General features: G+C 45.8%; 1 protein-coding gene across 4 annotated transcripts in view; it reads left to right on the top strand.

Moving 5' to 3' along the window:
- Window positions 1-19,438, top strand: part of Arhgap26 (Rho GTPase activating protein 26) — a 387,815-nt gene that overhangs the window by 109,157 nt on the left and 259,220 nt on the right. For all 4 annotated transcript variants that reach the window (XM_034518108.2, XM_076912737.1, XM_076912736.1 and 1 more), the window contains exons 3-7: window positions 1,037-1,098; window positions 4,871-4,942; window positions 11,137-11,238; window positions 13,493-13,603; window positions 19,289-19,393. In XM_034518108.2, the coding sequence (XP_034373999.1) occupies window positions 1,037-1,098; window positions 4,871-4,942; window positions 11,137-11,238; window positions 13,493-13,603; window positions 19,289-19,393 (452 nt within the window). The remainder of the gene's footprint in view (window positions 1-1,036; window positions 1,099-4,870; window positions 4,943-11,136; window positions 11,239-13,492; window positions 13,604-19,288; window positions 19,394-19,438) is intronic.

Below are 19,438 nucleotides of genomic sequence, written 5' to 3'. Positions count from 1 at the left end.
ATTGGCAAAGTCAAGACTCATCACTTAGCTAGGGTCTTATAAGGATCTCATAGTCTGTTTTCCCCCTTACATTGGGCATCTTAGTTGATGCCATAAAGGGAGGAAGAATTAAGACGAAAATGGGGCTGGGATTGTAGCCCAAGGGTAGAGCATGTATTTAGTGTAGGCTCTGGGTTCAATTTCTAGTACCAAAGAACCGAACATTGAGAGACCTAAGGTTGTTCATTAGCCCATTAGATGTGGGTGGGTTTTCTTTGTTTGTTTTTTTGGTTTTTTGAGTCTGTTGCCAAGCAGAAGACCAGAATCTGGGCATAAGCAAAGACAGCTGGGGAGTAGCTGAGAGCAATGAAAATGTATCCTTGTTGTAAGTCAGTGTTGCCCAAGTATCCTAATGATTGGGGCTCTTTCACTAAGTGCCTGTTGCCTTCATGAATAACTCTGGCGAAGACCATCTGTGTTTGTGTGCTGTGCTGCAGGCTGCATTCTATCAATGAGTGGCTTCAGCAGTCAGGGAGAAGGAACGAAGAAGATGCGGAGATGTGGCCTCTGTTGCCCTCAGAACTATTTGTTTAGTTGTCATGCTCCCTCGCCCCCATCAAGGTTGGATTTTGTTGCAAAAGATTGAAGGATAAATCCTGGACAGGAAATCCTTCAACTCCTTAGTGGGACTCTGCCCTTTCCATTCTCAGGGCTGGGAGCCTGCCAGCACCTCACCAGTCCTGGGAACTCTCAGGAACAGGTGGGACTTTTCCTTGGAGCAATCCTTTCAGCTGGTGTTCCAGGTGCAATTAACCTGCATTTCTGGGTCATCCTGCCTTTAGTGATTAATGATTAAAGGATGAGGGAGTCTGAGGGCAGCCGTTGACTTCGGGTGTCTCTGTGTATAAAGGGATTGTAATCAGTAAGTTGCTCTTGTACACCCATCACAGTTGAAATCTGTAAGTTGCTCTTGCACACCCATCACAGTTGAAATCTGTAAGTTGCTCTTACACACCCATCATGCTGCTTCACCTCATGGCCTTTTTCTTTCTTCCAGCGAGATCGTTGCAAGAATTTGCCACTGTTCTCAGGAATCTTGAAGATGAGCGGAGTCGAATGGTGAGTATCCTGGGCTGCTCTCAGTCCCAGACAGTCTGTACACTGAGAGAACAAGGCATTTGCTGTCAGAAGACTCTGCCTTTGGAGTATTTGGAGGCTATGAACCTTTGCAGAATTTGAAGCTGTTTGTGACTGTTAAGGAGTTACTAGCGCATATAGAAGAGTATCATTGTCCAAAAACTCACTAGATATGGGAAATGGTTTAGTCAGTAAGGCACTTGCTATGTAAGTGCAAGGACCTGAGTTCAGGTCTCCAGCATCCATGTAAAAAGCTGGGTTAGGTGGTTCACACCTATAATCCCTGTGGTTTGTTAGCCAGTCTGTCTGGCCAAAATGTTGAGTTCCAGGTTCAGTAAAAGACTCTGTGAAAAAGTAAGGTGAAAAAATGGATAAGTAACCGAGAAATAACATTGATGTCAACCTTTGGCATATGCACACACACATAGAAGCATGTACATGTAGCACAACACACCCACATGGCACACATGGGCACACATGGAAATATATACACAGGGACATTCATACATGGGAACACACACACAACACACGGGAATACACACACACATGGGAATACACACACACACTGGCACACATGGACACACATGGTAATATACACACAGGGACATTCATACATGGGAACACACACAGGAATACACACACACACACACACACACAGAGGAATACACACACACACAGGAATACATACACACACAGAGGAATACACACACACACAGAGGAATACACACACACAGGAATACATACACACAGGAATACACACACACAGGAATACACAGACACACACACACACACACACACACACCACACACCTGCTCCTTCTTCTCCATGCCTTCTTAACTCTGCCTGGTGGCCATGTGAAGGAAGACATCACTGCTTTGCTTTAATTCCAAGGCACCTGCCATGTATGTGACAGCCAGAAAATATAACCTGGCAAAGGAATGCACTTGTGGGAGCTGCTCAGAGACATACTCTGCAAATTCAAGAAGCAGATGCTGACCTCTAGGTCCCAAAGCAGTGCTCTCAAACTAGCATCTGCTGTGAAGGCCCTTTGTGTTCCCCACATCCCCCAGGTAGCAGGAGAGAAGTCTGATCACAAGTCCCCAGAAGGCTTTGCACTGGCTTGTACCTGAGGTGGGGGCTCATCTCCAGGGAGGCACTGCCAGAAGGATGCATTTTCTTTCTTTTTTCTTAGCAGTTGCTGACAGCATGAGCTGGCAGCATGATATCATGTCTCACAGACACTGTGCAGGGAGAGCCTTACCTTTCTCTTTAGCTCCTGTGATAACCCTGAAGTCCCATCCATAGCAACCCCATTTCCCAGATGAAGATATTAAGGTTTACAGGGGCTCACATGGTTAATAAGCAGTGCAGTCTCCATTCCAATCCATACTGGCATTATACCAAAAGATGTGGGAATTTCTTTAAAACTCCCAAGGGTACAGAAGCCTCCCATCCTTTCCCTAGAAGAGACTCTCCCTCTTGTGACTGCTTCCTTCCTGTGGTTTGCTTGAGCCCAAATGGACCAGGCATGGTGGTGGGTAGATGGGGGTGAAATCTTGAGTGTGCACATGCCAATGCCCAAGAAAGGGAAGTGGGTCTTCTGAGTCTGGTTCTTGGTCCTGCCAATATTTGGGGCCGGGGTGTGGTAAGCAAATTGCTGTGGCCTGTGGTAGGGGAGCAATGATTGGATGATACCTCTGCAATTTTACTATTACTCTGTGCTGTCTGTATTGGAGTATTTGGCTGTCACAAGCCTCTTCCCATCCTGGGAGAGCTTTACCATCAGTTCAGCTCAGCTCAGCTCAGCTCAGCTCAGCTCAGCTCAGCTCAGCTAGGCTCAACAAAGCTCCACCCTTTGGGAGGTCCATGGTTCTGTGGGATATTTGGCCATCCATAGTGTTATCTGAACATTCGGTTCATTCCTCAGATTCTGCATTTACCACATGTGCCTGGACAATTAGTATGGCATCTGTGTGGCTAGTAAGCATGGATTCCTTGTGGGCAGAGAATGGCTGTCTCTGTGCTCGACCATCAGTCCCATTACTCCTTACTGTCTGCAGTCTCTCATTTGATAGATGAAAACACAGGATAATAGACAAGATAGTGCTTATAGTCCCAGATGGGGACTCGTCTTACTTCTTATGAATAACTAAGTGTTAGCATATTCCTAGTCTCTTTAGGACTAGAACCTTAGCATGGGTACCTGCTGAAATAACTTGGGGGTGGGGAGGTACTTCACTAACATTGATGTCTGGAACAAGGACCAGAGATTGTGGCGCTGGTCTAAAGTTGGCCTGGCTATGGAGATGTGTAAAAGATCCCTCAGGGACTCTCACATGCAGCTGAAGTTGGAAACCACTTATCTATCCATGGGCTCAGCACACCTTTGTGAGCCTCAGAAACTTGCAAATGGTTTGTGGGACTTACATAAACTCATTAAACAGTACCAGTTAGCAATAAAAAACAGATAAGTTTAATTCTGTTGCCTTACTACGGCATTAACATGTACTCTGCCGGGGTGAATGCTTTCAAAATTAAGAAACAGACAGCAGGGGATAAATATGGAGACCTGCCCTTTTCTGTCCCTCCCATTGTCCGGTCTGTTCTTCACTGTGTCTGTCAAGAGCCTCTGGCATTTATTGTGTTGCCGTTGTGAAGGGCATGCATATGATTTAGAGAAAATAATGCTTTGTTGAAGTGAGATTCCTGAAATAATTAGTCGAGAGACATGTGAGCAATGAGTGAAGAGTGTAGAATATTTTGTGCTTTGGAGGAGAGTGTAGAATCTTAGAGCCAGAACAATTTAGCCCCCTCATCCTTTGGATTAGGAAATTAGAGTCCAGAGAACTTAAATGTTTTGTTCATAGTCACACACTTGGCAGCTTGTCAAGAAGTCATTCATTCACTCTCTTGGTCATTCAGAAAGTGTTTGAGTGCTCCTTTGTTTCTGATTTCTTCAGTGCTTTGGGAAAACTGGGGGATGAACAAGTATTTACAGGGTGGTGTATGTGTCTGTGATAGTCCTGAGCTAGAAAACTACCTGGTGTATTTGTTCTAAAGGGTTGGGTTTAGAGAGAGCTTCTCTTAATTACGGTTTTGGAGGTCAGGGAAGGCCTCCACAGAGAAGCGACCTTTAAGCTGGAACCTTGATTACAATCTGTACTAGAACATCAGTGGGAAAAGCCAGAGGCAAGGGTCCAGAGGGAGCCAGATTTGGTACATTTGAGGTCTGTTGGTATGACAGTGAATAAGAGTGTGGCTGAGCACTGTAAGATGTGGTTGGGAGGCAGCCAGCTGTCAGGAGGCAGAGGTCTCAGGCCCCAATTAATTCCCTCTCCATAGAAGATATTCAAAGGCGTTTGGTTTTCAATGGAGACTCACTACTGATGTACTTTGCCTGAAGCTTGGGTGAATGGTGAACTTACATCTCTTGAAACTCGAAACTTAGACTGCCTCTGCTACCAGGTCCCTACAACCAGTGAACGTTGGCCTACCATCTGGATTCACTTCTTTTAAACCTTGGAAGGCTGGGGTGGAGAGGATTCTTAAGTTTCAGGCTGTGCTGGGCTCCACAGTGAGACTATCTTCAACAATAGCAAACTCTTCACAGGAAGATGGTCACATTTGGGGCTTCTACACCGATTCTCTATTTTACAGGGGAACATGGGGAGGCCCTGGGAGCATTTGTGGAAGAGCTGCTCTAAGTTATTACTAACCTTGCCTTTGCCCCTCGCCCTCTGCTTTTCTTCATCAGATTGAGAATGCCAGCGACGTGCTCATCACACCCTTGGAAAAGTTTCGAAAGGAGCAGATCGGGGCTGCCAGGGTGAGGATTTAGCAAACTTTGTTCTTGTCTGAAATCTGCAGTGCTCCCCTTAGGAAATCTAAGGGCAGCAACCCTCCAAAGACAAGAGAGCCCAGCTCCTCTGCACTTTATAAGTGGCTGAGGTGCAGCTGTCTGTGGCCACCATCAACCACCATCCAAGTGTTTGTTACCTGATTGGTGCTAGTTCACAAACCATTCAAGGTAGAGGTGTCACCTCCGTGCTAGGTGGCTGTATGCCTGGACTATTGACTGACTGGTCAGCCTACTCACTTTTGTGTAATTGTGAGTATGGAAGAGGTCCAAAAATTCATTTAAGCAGAGTTATGAACTAGGCTTTGGGAACATGGGGACTCCTCATAAACCTCATTAAGCAAAGCACATTTATTTATTTATTTATTTATTTATTTATGTGTTTGTGTGTTTGTGTGTTTGTGTATGTGTGCGTGCACATACATGCCAGTGTGTACAGACCTTTGCCATAGTGCTTATGTGGAAGTCTGAGAATAACTGTCAGCATATAGGAGCTGGAAAACAAATTCAGGTTATCAAGGCCAGTGCCTTTGAACAGTTGAGCCATCTTGCCGGCCCTCAGCTCATTTCTTGTTATGTATAGAATTGAGCATACCTTTACTCTCTTTTCCAATTCTTCAAGAGAAACTGAAAAACCAAACCAAACCAAAACAAAAAACAAAAAACAAAACCTGGGTCCTTTGGGAGTTTTCCAGTGGGCAGATATTTTAAGAGAATACATATACTTAGTCTAGGTGGGGCTCATGAGTGCAGGCCTGCTTTAGCTCAGAGGTCTCCATCTGTTACTACAGACCTATAAACACAGAGACCAAACAGCTGAATGTTTTTTTCTTTATAATTTTAATTTTTATTGAAAATATTTTTTATCATTATATTCTGATCATGGTTTTCCTTTCCTAAACTCTTCCCAGATTCCTCCCACATTCCTACCCACCCAAATCTATACTCTACTCTTCTCTCTCTCTCTCTCTCTCTCTCTCTCTCTCTCTCTCTCTCTCTTTCTCTCAAATAAACAGGCAATTAAAAGACAAAACAACTTCCTAAACCCCAAAACAAACAACCCAGAATAGGACAAAAACAAACAGAAAAAAAAGAGCTGAAGAGAATGCAGAAAAGGAAATGCACGTGGGAACCAGGCACACACACATACATGCTTACACACTCAGAAAAGGATATGCACTTGAGAACCAGGCACACACACACACACACACATGTTTACACACTCAGAAAAGGACATGCACATGAGAACCAGGCAGACACAGACACACACGTTTACACACTCAGAAAAGGAAATGCACATGAGAACCAGGAAGACACACACATGCTTACACACTCAGAAACCCCATAAAACTCAACAGTAAAAACCAAGTTATATAAACAACCTCTAAGGTTGAAAAAAAATGTCCAGACAAAGCATTGTGAGACAAACAGACAAAACAAAAACAAACAAACAAACAAAAAACACCAAAAAACCCCCCCAAAAACCAAAACAAGACAAAGCCAACCAACCAAAAGAATCCTCCAAAAGTAGTACTGAGCTTCTTTTGTGTCGGCCATCTATTGCTAGGTATGAGGCCTTGCTAGGTATGGTTTGTTTCCCAGTGAGACACTGCTGGAGAAAACCAGTTCTTGTATTGTGTTACTAGAAGAGGGCAGAGGGAAGCCCGTTCCCTCTCCTTGAGAATTGCCTTCCAGCTACTTTCTAGAAGTAGGCATGATTACTGAAAGGGATGATACTTGGTCAAGGCTTTCTAGGGATATTTGGATGTAGTTTGAAGGAAAGACAATGGAAGGATTTTCTGCTGACTTACAACAGATTTCTATCAATTTAAGTGTACATTTAGAAAGAAAGAAGCACACCCTCTATTCCTACAATCATCACTGTTACTGTTGTCTCAGTTAGTGTTTCAGGGGCTGGGATAAAGCATCATGACCAAAAGCAACTTGAAGAAGGAAGAGTATCACCAAAGGATGTCAGGGAAGGAACTCAAGGCAGGAACCTGGAGGCAGGAACTGAAGCAAAAGCCACCACCTTACTGCCTTGCTCCTCATGGCTTGCTCAGCTTGCTTTCTTGTAGCACCTAGGACCACCAGCTCAGGATCGGCACCACCATCCACATTAATCAAGGAACTGTTCTGTGGGCCAATATGGTGGTGGCATTTTTAAATAGAGGTCCTTTCTTCACAAATGGCTCTAGCGTGTGTTAAGTTGACATAAAATTTGCCAGTACAGTCATCACCACTCCCCCAACCATTACTACCACGACTGCCACCATCAAAACAAGTTCCACCACCATTACTGTGACGATTGCCACCAGCACCAGCACCGTCAGCATCACCATCAGTACCATCAGTGACCTCTGTGACCTCCATTTTCACACCACTGTTGCTGTTGGCATCTCATTTATCACCTCCTCACCATCATCGCCATGCCGTGGGTGTATGTAGTTTAGTTCACTTAATGCAAGTGAGTCTGTGAAGAGCAAATGTTCTTATTTTACTGCAGAGTTGTGATCTGGAAGGTGAAACTTGAGTGATGGTCTTGTCTAGTCACCCTGTGTTTGTAGAGAGAAAGTTGAGCCCTAGAAAGTGATGGTAGTTGATTAGAATTTGCCACTCTAGGAATTATATTCCAGGATCCCAACCCTGTTCTTTATCTGCCTCTCAGTGGTGTCTTTCTCTGGAAAGGTAGAGACTACCTTGAGTCCTAAGTGCCCAAATAATACATTGCAGCACCTTGAGACTGTTACCTTAATGTGATTGTTAATATTGACTGCTAACCTGACAGGGTCTGAAACCTCCTAAGAGGTAGTTCTCTGCACATGCCTGAGAGGGATTACCTTGATTACGTAACTGAGGTGGAAGTACCAATCCTAAATGTGGGAAGCAGCGTCCCCGGGGCTAGAATCCTGGGCTACAGAGAAATGAGAAAGCTAGGGTCTGGATAAATGGTTTAGGACTTCCTGTTCTCTCACAGTACCAAGGTTTGGCTACCAGCACCCACGTTGGGCAGCTTACCATCTGTAACTCCAGCCTGCAGGGGACCCTTGAAGTGGAAACTTAAGGGTTCTTTGAAAAGTCGGTTGGATGGTGTTTTGCTGGGGCAAACACATGAAGGAACAGTTAGCTGAAGTAGACACAGGTGAAAGACTTAAGGCAGACTTGTGAAGAAATGTTCCACTGGAGCAGACACAGGAGATAGCATAGTCTGCTAATGCAAGCATGTGAAAGGACATAGGATGAAGGATTCTTTGCTAACAACAGACATGTATTGGTCCATCTTACATTGCATAGTTGAGCTGCATTTGTTGGGACTCCAGAGACAGAACTGCACCAAAAACCTTCTGGTGGTGTGCTTCAGTTTCTTGCCACTTCCTTGGACCCTGGCTGATTGGCAGAGTGATGTCACCTGAGACAGACACGCATGTTGAGGCAAGACCCATGCTGGGGCAAGACCCATGGGGAACACGTGATATTTGTTGGGAGTATAAAAAGGATGCAACAGACAGTGACAGGCTAAGCCTGGCTTGCTGGTCCAGCTGGCTGTGCAAAGCTTGTGGGTCTCACATCTTCGCTGATGTCTTCCCTGAGAGAGGAACAGCTGAGAGCTTCTCCTGGTGTTCTTCCTGGTTCCTCCTGCTGACTCAAGCCAAGGCTGAGGCCTAGCTGTCTCAACTACCTAGGAAGTACCACTGCTGCTGATTTGTGTTTGTTATCTTGAGTCTACTGGACTAGACTCCTGGAGTATCTGTGAAGTGTTTGCAAGTGGATCCAGCTGCCAGTGCTTATCTGTGAACTGAACTGCCAATTCCTGACAACATAGACCAGGAGTTGCTCAAAAGAACCTTTCTAAACAGGTCCCCCCACCCCGTCCTCACCCCAGTCCTTTCTTTTCCATTACCTCTGGCAGATGGTGGGCTACAAGGGAGGTTAAAGTGTTTAAGAACCATCATTAAAAATAGGTTTTAAAAGATTAAAGTTATAGACCCTACTCCGTATTCCAGCCTCTTTGGGCCCCTGGAACTCAGGTGCATATTCACACACACACACACACACACACACACACACACACACACACACACAGGCGCACATACCAACTAAAAAATAAAATAAATATTGAAAAGTAAAAGGACTGGAGCTCTATCTTAGCAGTTCACAGGGTCACATACCATTCTTCCAGGGGGCCTAAGTTCCGTTCCCAGCATCCACATCAGGCAGCTCATAACAACCTACAACTTCAATTTTAGGGCACTCAACTTCTACCTTCTGCACTTACATGCACATGCCCTTACACGGACACACAGAGATGCATGTAATAAAATAATATTTCTTCAGAAAAAAAGCAAAAGCTAGCCGAGCACTAGCGCTCGTCTCCCTCTGCATCACTGAGCCTGGATGCAGTGTGACCGACTGCCTCAGACCCCAGCACCGCGACTTACATACCTGCTGCAATGAAAGTGAGCCAGGGTAAACCCTTTCTTCCTGCGGTTGCTCTTGTCAGGTGTGTGATGACAGTTGGCCGGGGTGCTGGTATACTATGCTTTAGGGCTTCCCCGTGAACGCTTTGGTGTCCAGTATGGGGGTGAGTACTTTTCTTTGCTTCTGTCTCTCTGCTGTCTTCTCTAATTATGGCTATCTGTTGACCATGGACGGCAGAGGTTCTAGTTCCTTGAAAGTTACAAAATGCTAGTGTCCCATGTCTCCTGGCTTTTTCTAAGATCTGGCCAGTGGCACTGCCTGGCCCCAGGATGTCCTATGGTGTTGCTGGCCACTGGGCTGTTGAGAGTGGATATGTGTGATACAAACATTGAGTGGAGTTGGGATCCAGCCCCAAGCTTGTGGGTTAATGGACAAGAGTTGCTTGCCTGGACCTTTCTCAGCCTTGGAGGGGAAGAGTTTCTACAAGTCTTTTCTTCATTCACATTTGCTTGCCTTATGGTTTGAGTACGAGTAGGCTTTTAAGCCAACCTCAGCTCTGTAGGAATGGATTTAGGCCTGCTAAGTGGGTATATGATCATTTTCTGCTCTCTGTGATCCTTAAGGTCTTGCTGTTGACCAGATAAATAAGGGTGCTTGGGAGAACTTGGCTCAGAGTGCTCTGCCCTAGGACATGAGCTGCTGCCTCTCTTTTCTGGGAGCCCAAACCCTGCCTCCTCAGGTGTTCAGCAGGTCTCAGTTTATATCTCTCCCCACTGAGGCCTTTCCCAAGTACCCTTTGTTTGTTTGTTTGTTTTTTATAGCTCTCACAGCATCTATCATTACATTGCTTATTTGTTTCCTGGTAGTTGTGTTTCTCCTCCCACTAGAATGCTCCTATCATGAGAGAGGAGGGGTCCAAAGCAGAGCCTAGGACAGAGTGACTGCTTATCATGAATTTGTTAGATGGGTAGAGAGATGGCTGCTTTATCTGGCTGCAAACACCTTTTCCTTACAGGCTTTAGAGCTACACAAAGCATCTCCCTTGGGCCCCAGATGAGTCAAAAGCAGGACTGACACTGAGTTAGAATAACTGAGCATCCCTGTTGGACCAGAATGTCATCCTAGCCTCTGGCTTGCCATGCCCACCAAAGCACAGAGAGCAAGGAGACAGCCTATGACCGTGTCTCAAGTGGGCAGAGTGTGGGCAGACAGTGCCAGCTTGACTTCAGCTCTGTCATTCTCTGGGACATTTTGCAAACTGGCTTCCTTCTGAGTTTCCTTACCTATAAAATAGGGACTAAAAATAGAACCTTGGTGACTCAAGAACTTGGTGGGGGAACACAGGTTGACATGTATATTGTTAAACTGTTTTTCATTTTCAGATGATAATTTAAGCTAATCAAAACTTAACAAAAGGAAAGAATTTCCATGTCCCATTTTCTTGATTCCCATTTACACAGGCCATGGCAGGTTTGTCCCATGCCTTCCCTGCTCTCCAGTCTGTCCTATGCCTGCTGAGTTACACTCCCTGGGTGTCCCTTGTCCCTCCTCAACTGTTGTCATCACAGGCCCCAGCAGTGGGCAGCAGTGATGCTCCTGCTTTTGGTGTGGGAGTTTCCTGCATGTCCATCAGAGAAGTGCTCATCACTGTGGGTAGAGGGAGCACACAGAGGTCCTGAGGGATCCAGCGCCTCACTCCAGTAACCTCTTATGCTTTCTCCCCCCCCCCCCCCCCCCGTCCCCAGGAAGCCAAAAAGAAGTATGACAAAGAGACAGAGAAGTATTGTGGCATCTTAGAAAAGCATTTGAATTTGTCTTCCAAAAAGAAGGAATCCCAGCTACAGGAGGTAAGAGATCACAGGGCTCCTGCCTGGTATTAGTGTATGCATGGTCCTTGGTGCATATGCTGATTGCCATTTGTGAGCCAGTACCTGGACTGGAGGAGATCTGAGATGCTGCCCTGAAGCCTCCTCCAGAGCCACACCCTCATGGCCCCATCCTCTTCTGTGCGCTCTAACCTGCTAGTGGCAGAGGAGCTCAGTGCTGCCCCCTACCTGTTTCTGGGTGTGACTCTTCCTTTCAGGCTGGGATCTACCTTACTCTTTTCCTACCCTTGGACTCGAGGATACACTGTTGTCCACCTAGGGCAATCTCGACCTCCTGCCTGGTATCAGTGACTTACTTACAAGACTGGCATCTGAAATACTCTGGTTATGTTTCCTTAGTAACATTATTTTATTGTTTCAATACAGTATTTGCCAACTTATCTTTTTCTCCTTTTAGTTTTAACAGTATTTTACTCTCATACATGTATTTTCAGCAGTGCTAATCTTTTAAAAAAAATTCTTTTGATTGAGCATGTTGGCAGAAACCTGTAATACCAGCACTTGCTAGCTCAAGGAAGGAAGATTATGAGTTCAAGGCCAGCCTGGGCTACATAGGGAGGGACCCTGTCTCAAAAAACAAAGGGTTAGGAGTGTAAGCTTACAGAACATTAAGACCATAGGTCAGGTGGTCTCCAGCACAACCATAAAAAAAGAAAAAAATTCTCTGGCTTGCTCCTGGCTTCCTTGGATTTGAATTTAAAAGAACGTCATTGAAAATTCTTTTATAAAGTGGTTAGGAACAGTGCCTTGGAGGTCCCATGGATCTGTGGCTTGCTTCAACTGTGTTTGGACTGAACAGACTTGGGGACTCCCACTTTATTAGCTTCCAGCCACCTTACAAGTCTCTCCAGTCGCAGCCTCCGGGACCATCTCTTCGCCACCTTTGGCTCCTAGGACCAGCCAGCACGGTTAGCTTCTTCGCAGTTATCCCCACACTCCAGATCAGCCATGACCTCTCAGATTCGTCAGAATTATTCCACCGAAGTGGAAGCTGCCGTGAACCGCCTGTTCAACTTGCACCTGCAGGCCTCCTACACCTACCTCTCTCTGGGCTTCTTCTTCAATCAGGATGACATAGCTTTGGAGGGCTTAGGCCACTTATTCCGTGAATTGGCTGAGGAGACATGCGAGGGCGCCGAGTGTCTCCTCAAGTTGCAGAACAATCACAGGCCGTGTACTCTTCCAGCATGTGCAGAAGCCATCTCAGGATGAATTGGGTAAAACCCAGGAGGCCATGGAAGCTGCCTTGGCCCTGGAGAAGAACCTGATCCAGGCCCTCTTGGATCTGCATGCCCTGGGATCTGCCCGTACAGACCCTCATCTCTGTGACTTCCTGGAAAGCCACTTCCTGGATAAGGAGGTGAAGCTCATCAAGAAGATGGGCAACCACCTGACCAACCTCCGTAGGCTGGCAGGGCCATAACCAGCAGAGACTGGCATGCCCCAGGCATCTCTGGGAGAGTATATCTTTGAGCGCCTCACTGTCATGCACGACTAGGAGGCCTCTGTGCCTTTCAAGGGGCTCCCTCTTCTGTTCTGCACCAGCCCACCTCAGGACCTCAACCTGAATGAACCTCTCAAGCCACTAGGCAGCTTTGTAACCGCCCTGGAGCCTCTCTCCCAAGTCTTGGACCAAGTAAAAATAAAGCTTTTTGAAACAGAAAAAAAAAAAAAAGGGAGTTAATTTGGAAAGAAAACTCAGCTTGGCATTCATAGAACAGCCTCCATTTTCACTGAGTCTCTAAGTCCATGAGGGAGGCCGAAAATAGGCAGCAGCATGGGATGATGCTGCCACCTAGTGGACAGTAATGATATTTAAAAAACCAGTGTGTTCGTCAATGGCCAAGAAGTTTGCACTCTAAATAGTATTTGTTCTTCAACTAATATTTACTGGATACTTCTGTGGGTGTTTGTTTAGGACATGGGTGTTTTATTGGAATTAAACCAAGGGTCTGCTATGGTGAAATTACAGTTCTGTAGAATGTTTTTTTTTTCAAGAAACAAAAAAAATAATTGCTTGATAGATCAAGCTGATGTGTGTGTGCGTGCGTGTGCATAGACACAGTGTATGGCATAGTGTTCAGTAGCTTACCATTTGCCCAGTATCATGCTGTTTGATTTCTTTTAAAAATTCATCCCTGTCTATTTTTCTCCTTGCTTAGTGTATTCCTTAGGTAATGACTTGGTTTTCTGTTAAATTCTGTCTTGTTTGCAGGCAGACAGCCAAGTGGACCTGGTTCGGCAACATTTCTACGAAGTGTCCCTGGAATATGTCTTTAAGGTGCAGGAAGTGCAAGAGAGAAAGATGTTTGAGTTTGTAGAACCTGTGAGTAGCTGCTTTTGTCCATCATTAGCCAACAGATAATGATGCTGCCCAGAGGAGGTTGAGCAGACCAGCCAGGGCTGGTCCTTCTCTTCAAGGCCAGAGGCCTGTCTCTTTGGCTCCCTGGCTCTTCCCAGCATGGGAGCATCATAACTGAGTGATGGAGATGGTACAGACATGGCATCTCTGTCCTGCCTCTGGCTACCTGCTCTTACACTATTTGATCTGCAGAGGGCAAGTGCAGATGGGAGGGAGTCCGAGAGAATGACTCCCATACTGCTGGGAAATAGATAGACACTATCTAACCGTTCTCCTCTGTCCCACGCTTCCATCAATAATCCAGATGTAGGGGTAACTGTAGTGATCTCATCCTGCCCCTGCCTTCAGAGCCCCTTCTAACCCAGTCAAGTTGGATAGAAGGTGATTTCTCTCAGCAGATTTGTCATAAGCAAATAGAACAGCACAGATTCAGGGACCATGAGGGAATTCAGACTTGGCCAGTGTCCCACTGGACATGAAAGAGTGCCCAGTGAAAGGTCTGACCATCATCGTTATGGTTTCATTCAGCTGTGGTGCCACTTTGCCTACAGAGGCCCCTGAGCATAGGATCCACATAAGGAAGACTTCATGGAGACTCCAGGCCAACAAGAGCCTCCACTTAAAAATCATCAGATTTTTTTTTTTTTTTTTTTTTTTTTTTGCTTTTGTTGGCCATAATATAGCCTCTGATTTAGACTCAAGCTTAGGGTATCTATATAAATTCAAGGTCTGGCTTTTCCAGGTTGCCTACTGAAAACCTAAAGAAGGTCAAGCTCCTCAGTATCCCTGCATGGGACCTCACAGGGCACACTCCTAGGTGGGAAGCTACAGGTAGTCAGCAGTTACCAGGCGAGAGAACGCCAGCCTTTGTCAGGCCTCTGGTAGATTGCCCATGCTGCAGTGGACAGCTCTGACTGACTCAGTAGGGTGTGTGTGGTTAAAATTCATTCATGTATGAAGAGTTTTTTTTAAAAAAGCCATAAAAAAGCCCTTTCTAAAAGTAAGAAATAGTATTCTTAAGTAAAATATTCTTATTTTTGGTGACTATTATTCCAGCTGGCCCACCTGACTTTTGAGTTTGATCTTTTTAGTAGGTATATTGAGCCAATAATATATCATGCCTATTAATTTGGGTTGAATGACAAGCACAGACCCCTCACACACAATAGGCGTCTACTTCTCACACATTTGTCGGCTTGGCGGCCTAGGCTCGGCCTGGCTCATTCAGCTGAACTTTTCTTCTACCTCTTGTGCTTCCTCTTCCTTTTCCTCTTCATCACCATCCTTATATTTTTGTTAAAATTTTTTTGCAGAGGCAATTCCAGCTCTGCTACTTACTAGGTGAGACCTTACACAGGGTTACATCTAAGTGTTCCTATATTTCTTGCTTCGAAAAGAGGGATAAAACCAATACATACCCTCACAGATGCATTAAGAATGGAATCATATAATGAAGGTAGAAATGTAAAAATATGGATTTATTTCATGTTGTCCTTTTGTACAATGCAGTTTCAACAGCATTGTACAATACCCTGCCCTGGGGGCTCACTAAAATGCAGATTATAGTTCCAATCCTTAAATATTACGACTGGGATAGAAGGAGGACAGTTTGCATTTCTAACACCTTGAAAGCCACTTTGAGAGCTGGAATGGCTTGGTTCCTCACTGTGAAGTAGCATATGACTGATTATTGGCAGGAAAGATGCTACAAGAATCCACTGAATGTGACTGCTGGGCACACAGGTATCAGTCATTGAGCACTTAGGTTCCCTGGAAGGTTAACCTACAGACATATTGACCATGTTACCGTGTTTCTTAGAAAATAATTTAAAGTATTGGTATATGTATACGATTGACCTTTAGAAAGATAAACCTAGGATGTGGTGGTGATGTAGCTCAGTTGATAAAGTGATTGCCTAGAATACATGAGGCCCTGGACTTGATTCCTAACACTGCAGAAGCCGGATGTGGAGGCACACACCTGTGATTCTAGCACTTGGGAGGTAGCGGCAAGAGGTTCACAGCCAGCCTCAGTTATATAGTGAGTTCCAAGGGAGGAAAGTTGGACTTTTGAGATCTAAACCATTTGTCTGTCCCTCCCTCCCTTTCTCCTTTCCACTCTCCTGTTTGTCCTTCCTTCCATCCACCCATCTGGTATGTGTGTCTGAATGGAGCCTGTATCTTCTTGTTGAGACATCTCGTGTTCTCGGGGTGTACATTGCAGACATAGACACCTTGGTGTCATGAAGTTGAAGCCATGCTCTGTCTGTGCCTTGAGTTTTCATACCTGAAGGTTGGTTAGAGCTCTCGAGAAGTTGCCCCAACTGATCTTTCCACTCTATGCCCCCTCCCCTATTTTTAGGTACCACAATCTCAGAGTTTTATCACAAGTACTTACACCACTGTGTCTTTTTCTCCTTTCCCATTCTTTTATCCCATTGGATGGCTTCATTCTTCCCTTGTCGCTTGCTTCCTATATGGGGCTTTCCCACCCAGCCTGTCCCTGCTCATAGCAGTGTGTCCTCTGACACATTCTGACTGTCTCTCTATGCAACAGCTCCTGTGTAGTGTGTGGTAAGCAAGCCCATTCCGTCTCTGATTGGGGTTGACTTCCAACATCTCTGTGAACTAATACATGCCAATTATTGCCTTCCTGCTGAAGATGGGAGCCTTACCCAAACCAGCTTTTCCTCACTCAGCAGCTCACTGTCCTTTATTGCAAGGATAATAATCCTTGGTATCTATGCTGGTTTGCTGGGGCTGCTATAACACAGTCCTCCCAGCAGGCTGCCTTTATGTAGAGTTCTGGATGTGTTGGTGGGGCCACGCTCCCCTGGAAGCCTATGGGGAATGAATGTATTGTTCTTTTCCTCTCCTAACTCTAGTTGTTTGCCCACAACCCTTGGCATTCCACGATTTAGGAATGCCTTCCTGTGTTAGGGTGGAAGCATTTCTTGGTGGCATATCTGGTCCTTGTGCCTCCTATGGAAGTGGGACTAGGCAGATGGCGGTGGGGCATGCTGTGAGGGAGAAGAAAGGGCCCACACTACAGCACACAAGGAAGGTTGCTTTTATATTTTGTTTATTATTTTTATAAGTTATTTAATATTTCCTATAAAATAAGACTAACAGAAGTGAAAGCCAACATAAATCTTAGCAGTCCATCCCTCTTCTGCCTCAACAGGACTTGGTAGTGCCTCGGTTTAGCTGTTTGAGAAAGTGTAGATACTGAGTAAGACAGGTCCTGTTTACTTTCAGTGAAGGGAAGACTGAGCTCGCAGCAGGGACTCCAGGCTCAGTTGCTTATCTTGGGTATCAGTCTTAAAGCGCATAAGTGCTGGAGAGATGACTCTGCGCTGAGGAGTACCAGCTGCTCCCCCAGAAGACCCAGGCTCCGCTTTCAGCACCCACACAGTGGCTCGCAGCCATCTGTAATTCCAGTTTCAGGAGATCTGATGACTTCTTCTGGCCTCTCTATATGCACTGTGTGTATACGATGAACAGACATTCACGCAGGCAAAACACCTATACACATAAAACACTAAAACTGAGAACTGTAAACAGAAAGCAGGTTCTTAGGGCTCAGGAGCAGTGTGGGGCCCGGCATTTGAGTTGAGTTGTACCTGCAGGGAAGGAGGAGAGGAAGGGACAGCCTGGGGCCTAGCATTTGAGTTGTACCTGCAGGGAAGGGGGGGGGGGGAGGACAGCCTTCACTGTAGACGCCTAAACATCAGCGGAGCCCATGTCCTCTAGCTCAGGAGTTGTCTGGAAGGAAAGGGATAGATGCCTTCTTCTCGGGAAACTGTCATGGAGAGGAAGTCCTAATGTTCTGGTCGTCTTTGAAGGAAAGAGTTCATTACTGGCCTTGGTACTCTAGGGCGTTAATGCTTAGTTACTAAGTAACTAAGTTCCCACTAGATGTTTTACAGACAGAGAACCCAACAGTACCTCCTCCTTGACCTCCTGTGAGAATACAAAGGGGCAGAACAGAGGGAAGCCACACGGCTATTTTAATATGACTTTCTGGAGTTGTTAGGGACAGAGCCTAGGTCTTACTATCCACAACATGTAGGCTTGCTTACCCATCCTTAGTATGTCAGTTAAGGCAGGAGTCATTGTGAAAAGCAGGAAAAAAAAAGAGAGATTTATTCAGTGTGGCCATGTTGGGAAAAGGAACAAATAAAGAATTCTAGAGACTCTGCTTCCCCAAGTCCATCTTTGAGGTCCTGAGATGAGGTTTAGGTTTAAATGGAAGGTATGAGGTATGCATAACTAAGTATTTCCGGTCAAGGTGCAGTCCTTTCCATAACTGTCTCAGCTCCAGTCTGTCCTGCAAGGCGATTGGATGGGTTGTCAGGACTGTGACACAAGTTTGTCCTCTGTCTGGTCCTGGGTTTCAGAGACACACTTTCCTTTTCCTGATATGAGATCCTAGGGAAATTTGTTCCAGAAGACTGGTAGCCAAAGGCAGGGTGCAAGTGATGATTCCTAGAATGTCCGCACTCCTGCCGTTGTGGTTATACTGCCACAATGTTCTTTGGTTGCCTGGACTGAGCATGCGGTTCATCCTGAAGGGAATGCTCTTCCTCCGGTGCACAGAGCACAGGGTGAGTGGAACCCCTTCTCAGGCCTCAGAAGAACTGCCTCTCCAAATAGTGGATTTGTGACAATAAGTACAGATGTGTTTGTAGAACAGCACAGAGGACAGTTGGTGCATTTCTGACTAATGGATGTGGCAGAGTCGGAGTGGACCACTCTCCATACCCGGTGTGCCTTTAGCAGCCAAACAGCTGTGACCTCAAAGAATTCAGGTCCTTCCCAGCCATGTTCTACTGTTCACTGTAGTCCCCTTCTTCTTGTCATGTCTGTGAAAACAGGTGGTCTAGAGAGAACTTGGGAAGGACTGGGAGGGTCGGAGGTCAGCTTTGTGAAGTACACACCTCTGATTGTTGTACTTCTGATGGTTGTTGAGAATATGGAAAGTTCTGTGAGAACTGTGGTGAGCAGGTGTTGTCACCACTCCGTGTGGAGGAGACTAGACCACAAGCACACTCACCCATTAGCCTTAGGGGGTTAAATGAGAGTCAAGGCACCCAATATGACATCAGCCAGTGACTAACTTCATAAAGGAGTTCTTGCTGTTTTCTGTGGGGAAGTTAAAGAAAGCACACAGAAATGCCCCTTAGCTGAAGCCCGCCCTGTGATTTTCCGTGGTTTGACCTTCCTTGTTAGGTTACAGGCTCAGCGCACACTAGCTTCCTTATGTTCTGACTGTGTGTGACAACTTGACGTTATCAGTATTCTAGAAGGCAGCCAAGGTACAGCTCAGCTTTTAGTTCCTAAGGTGATGTTCTTGGGTAGTGGTGAACATTGGTGCCAAGGAGAACAGGTTTCCAATCCTGGCTGACACTGTGAGTGAGTGTCACTTAGTCTCTTGACATGCCTTCTCACTTAAGGTGGGTCCTGTTAGCACTTAGGGTGGTCCTGAACGTTCAGTGAGATGATGAGGGAGGACAGTATCCTTCCCACAGAGCTGCTCAGTGTATGTTGTCATTAATATAGCCTGTTCTGTACTTCCCAGACAGCCTTGGAAACTCAGATCCTTCTCATCCGGCCTGTAAGACCTCTGCCTTTTTTTCCTCTCTGCAGCTACTGGCCTTCCTGCAAGGACTCTTCACTTTCTATCACCATGGTTATGAGCTGGCCAAGGATTTTGGTGACTTTAAGACACAGCTGACCATCAGCATCCAAAATGTGAGTGGGGGCAGGGACGAAGAGGGAAGCAAGAGAGGGGATGTT

The sequence above is a fragment of the Arvicanthis niloticus genome, chromosome 14 (genome assembly GCF_011762505.2).
Source record: "Arvicanthis niloticus isolate mArvNil1 chromosome 14, mArvNil1.pat.X, whole genome shotgun sequence".
In the NCBI taxonomy this organism is placed as follows: Eukaryota; Metazoa; Chordata; class Mammalia; order Rodentia; family Muridae; genus Arvicanthis; species Arvicanthis niloticus.
This window is presented reverse-complemented; position numbering and strand designations above follow the sequence as displayed.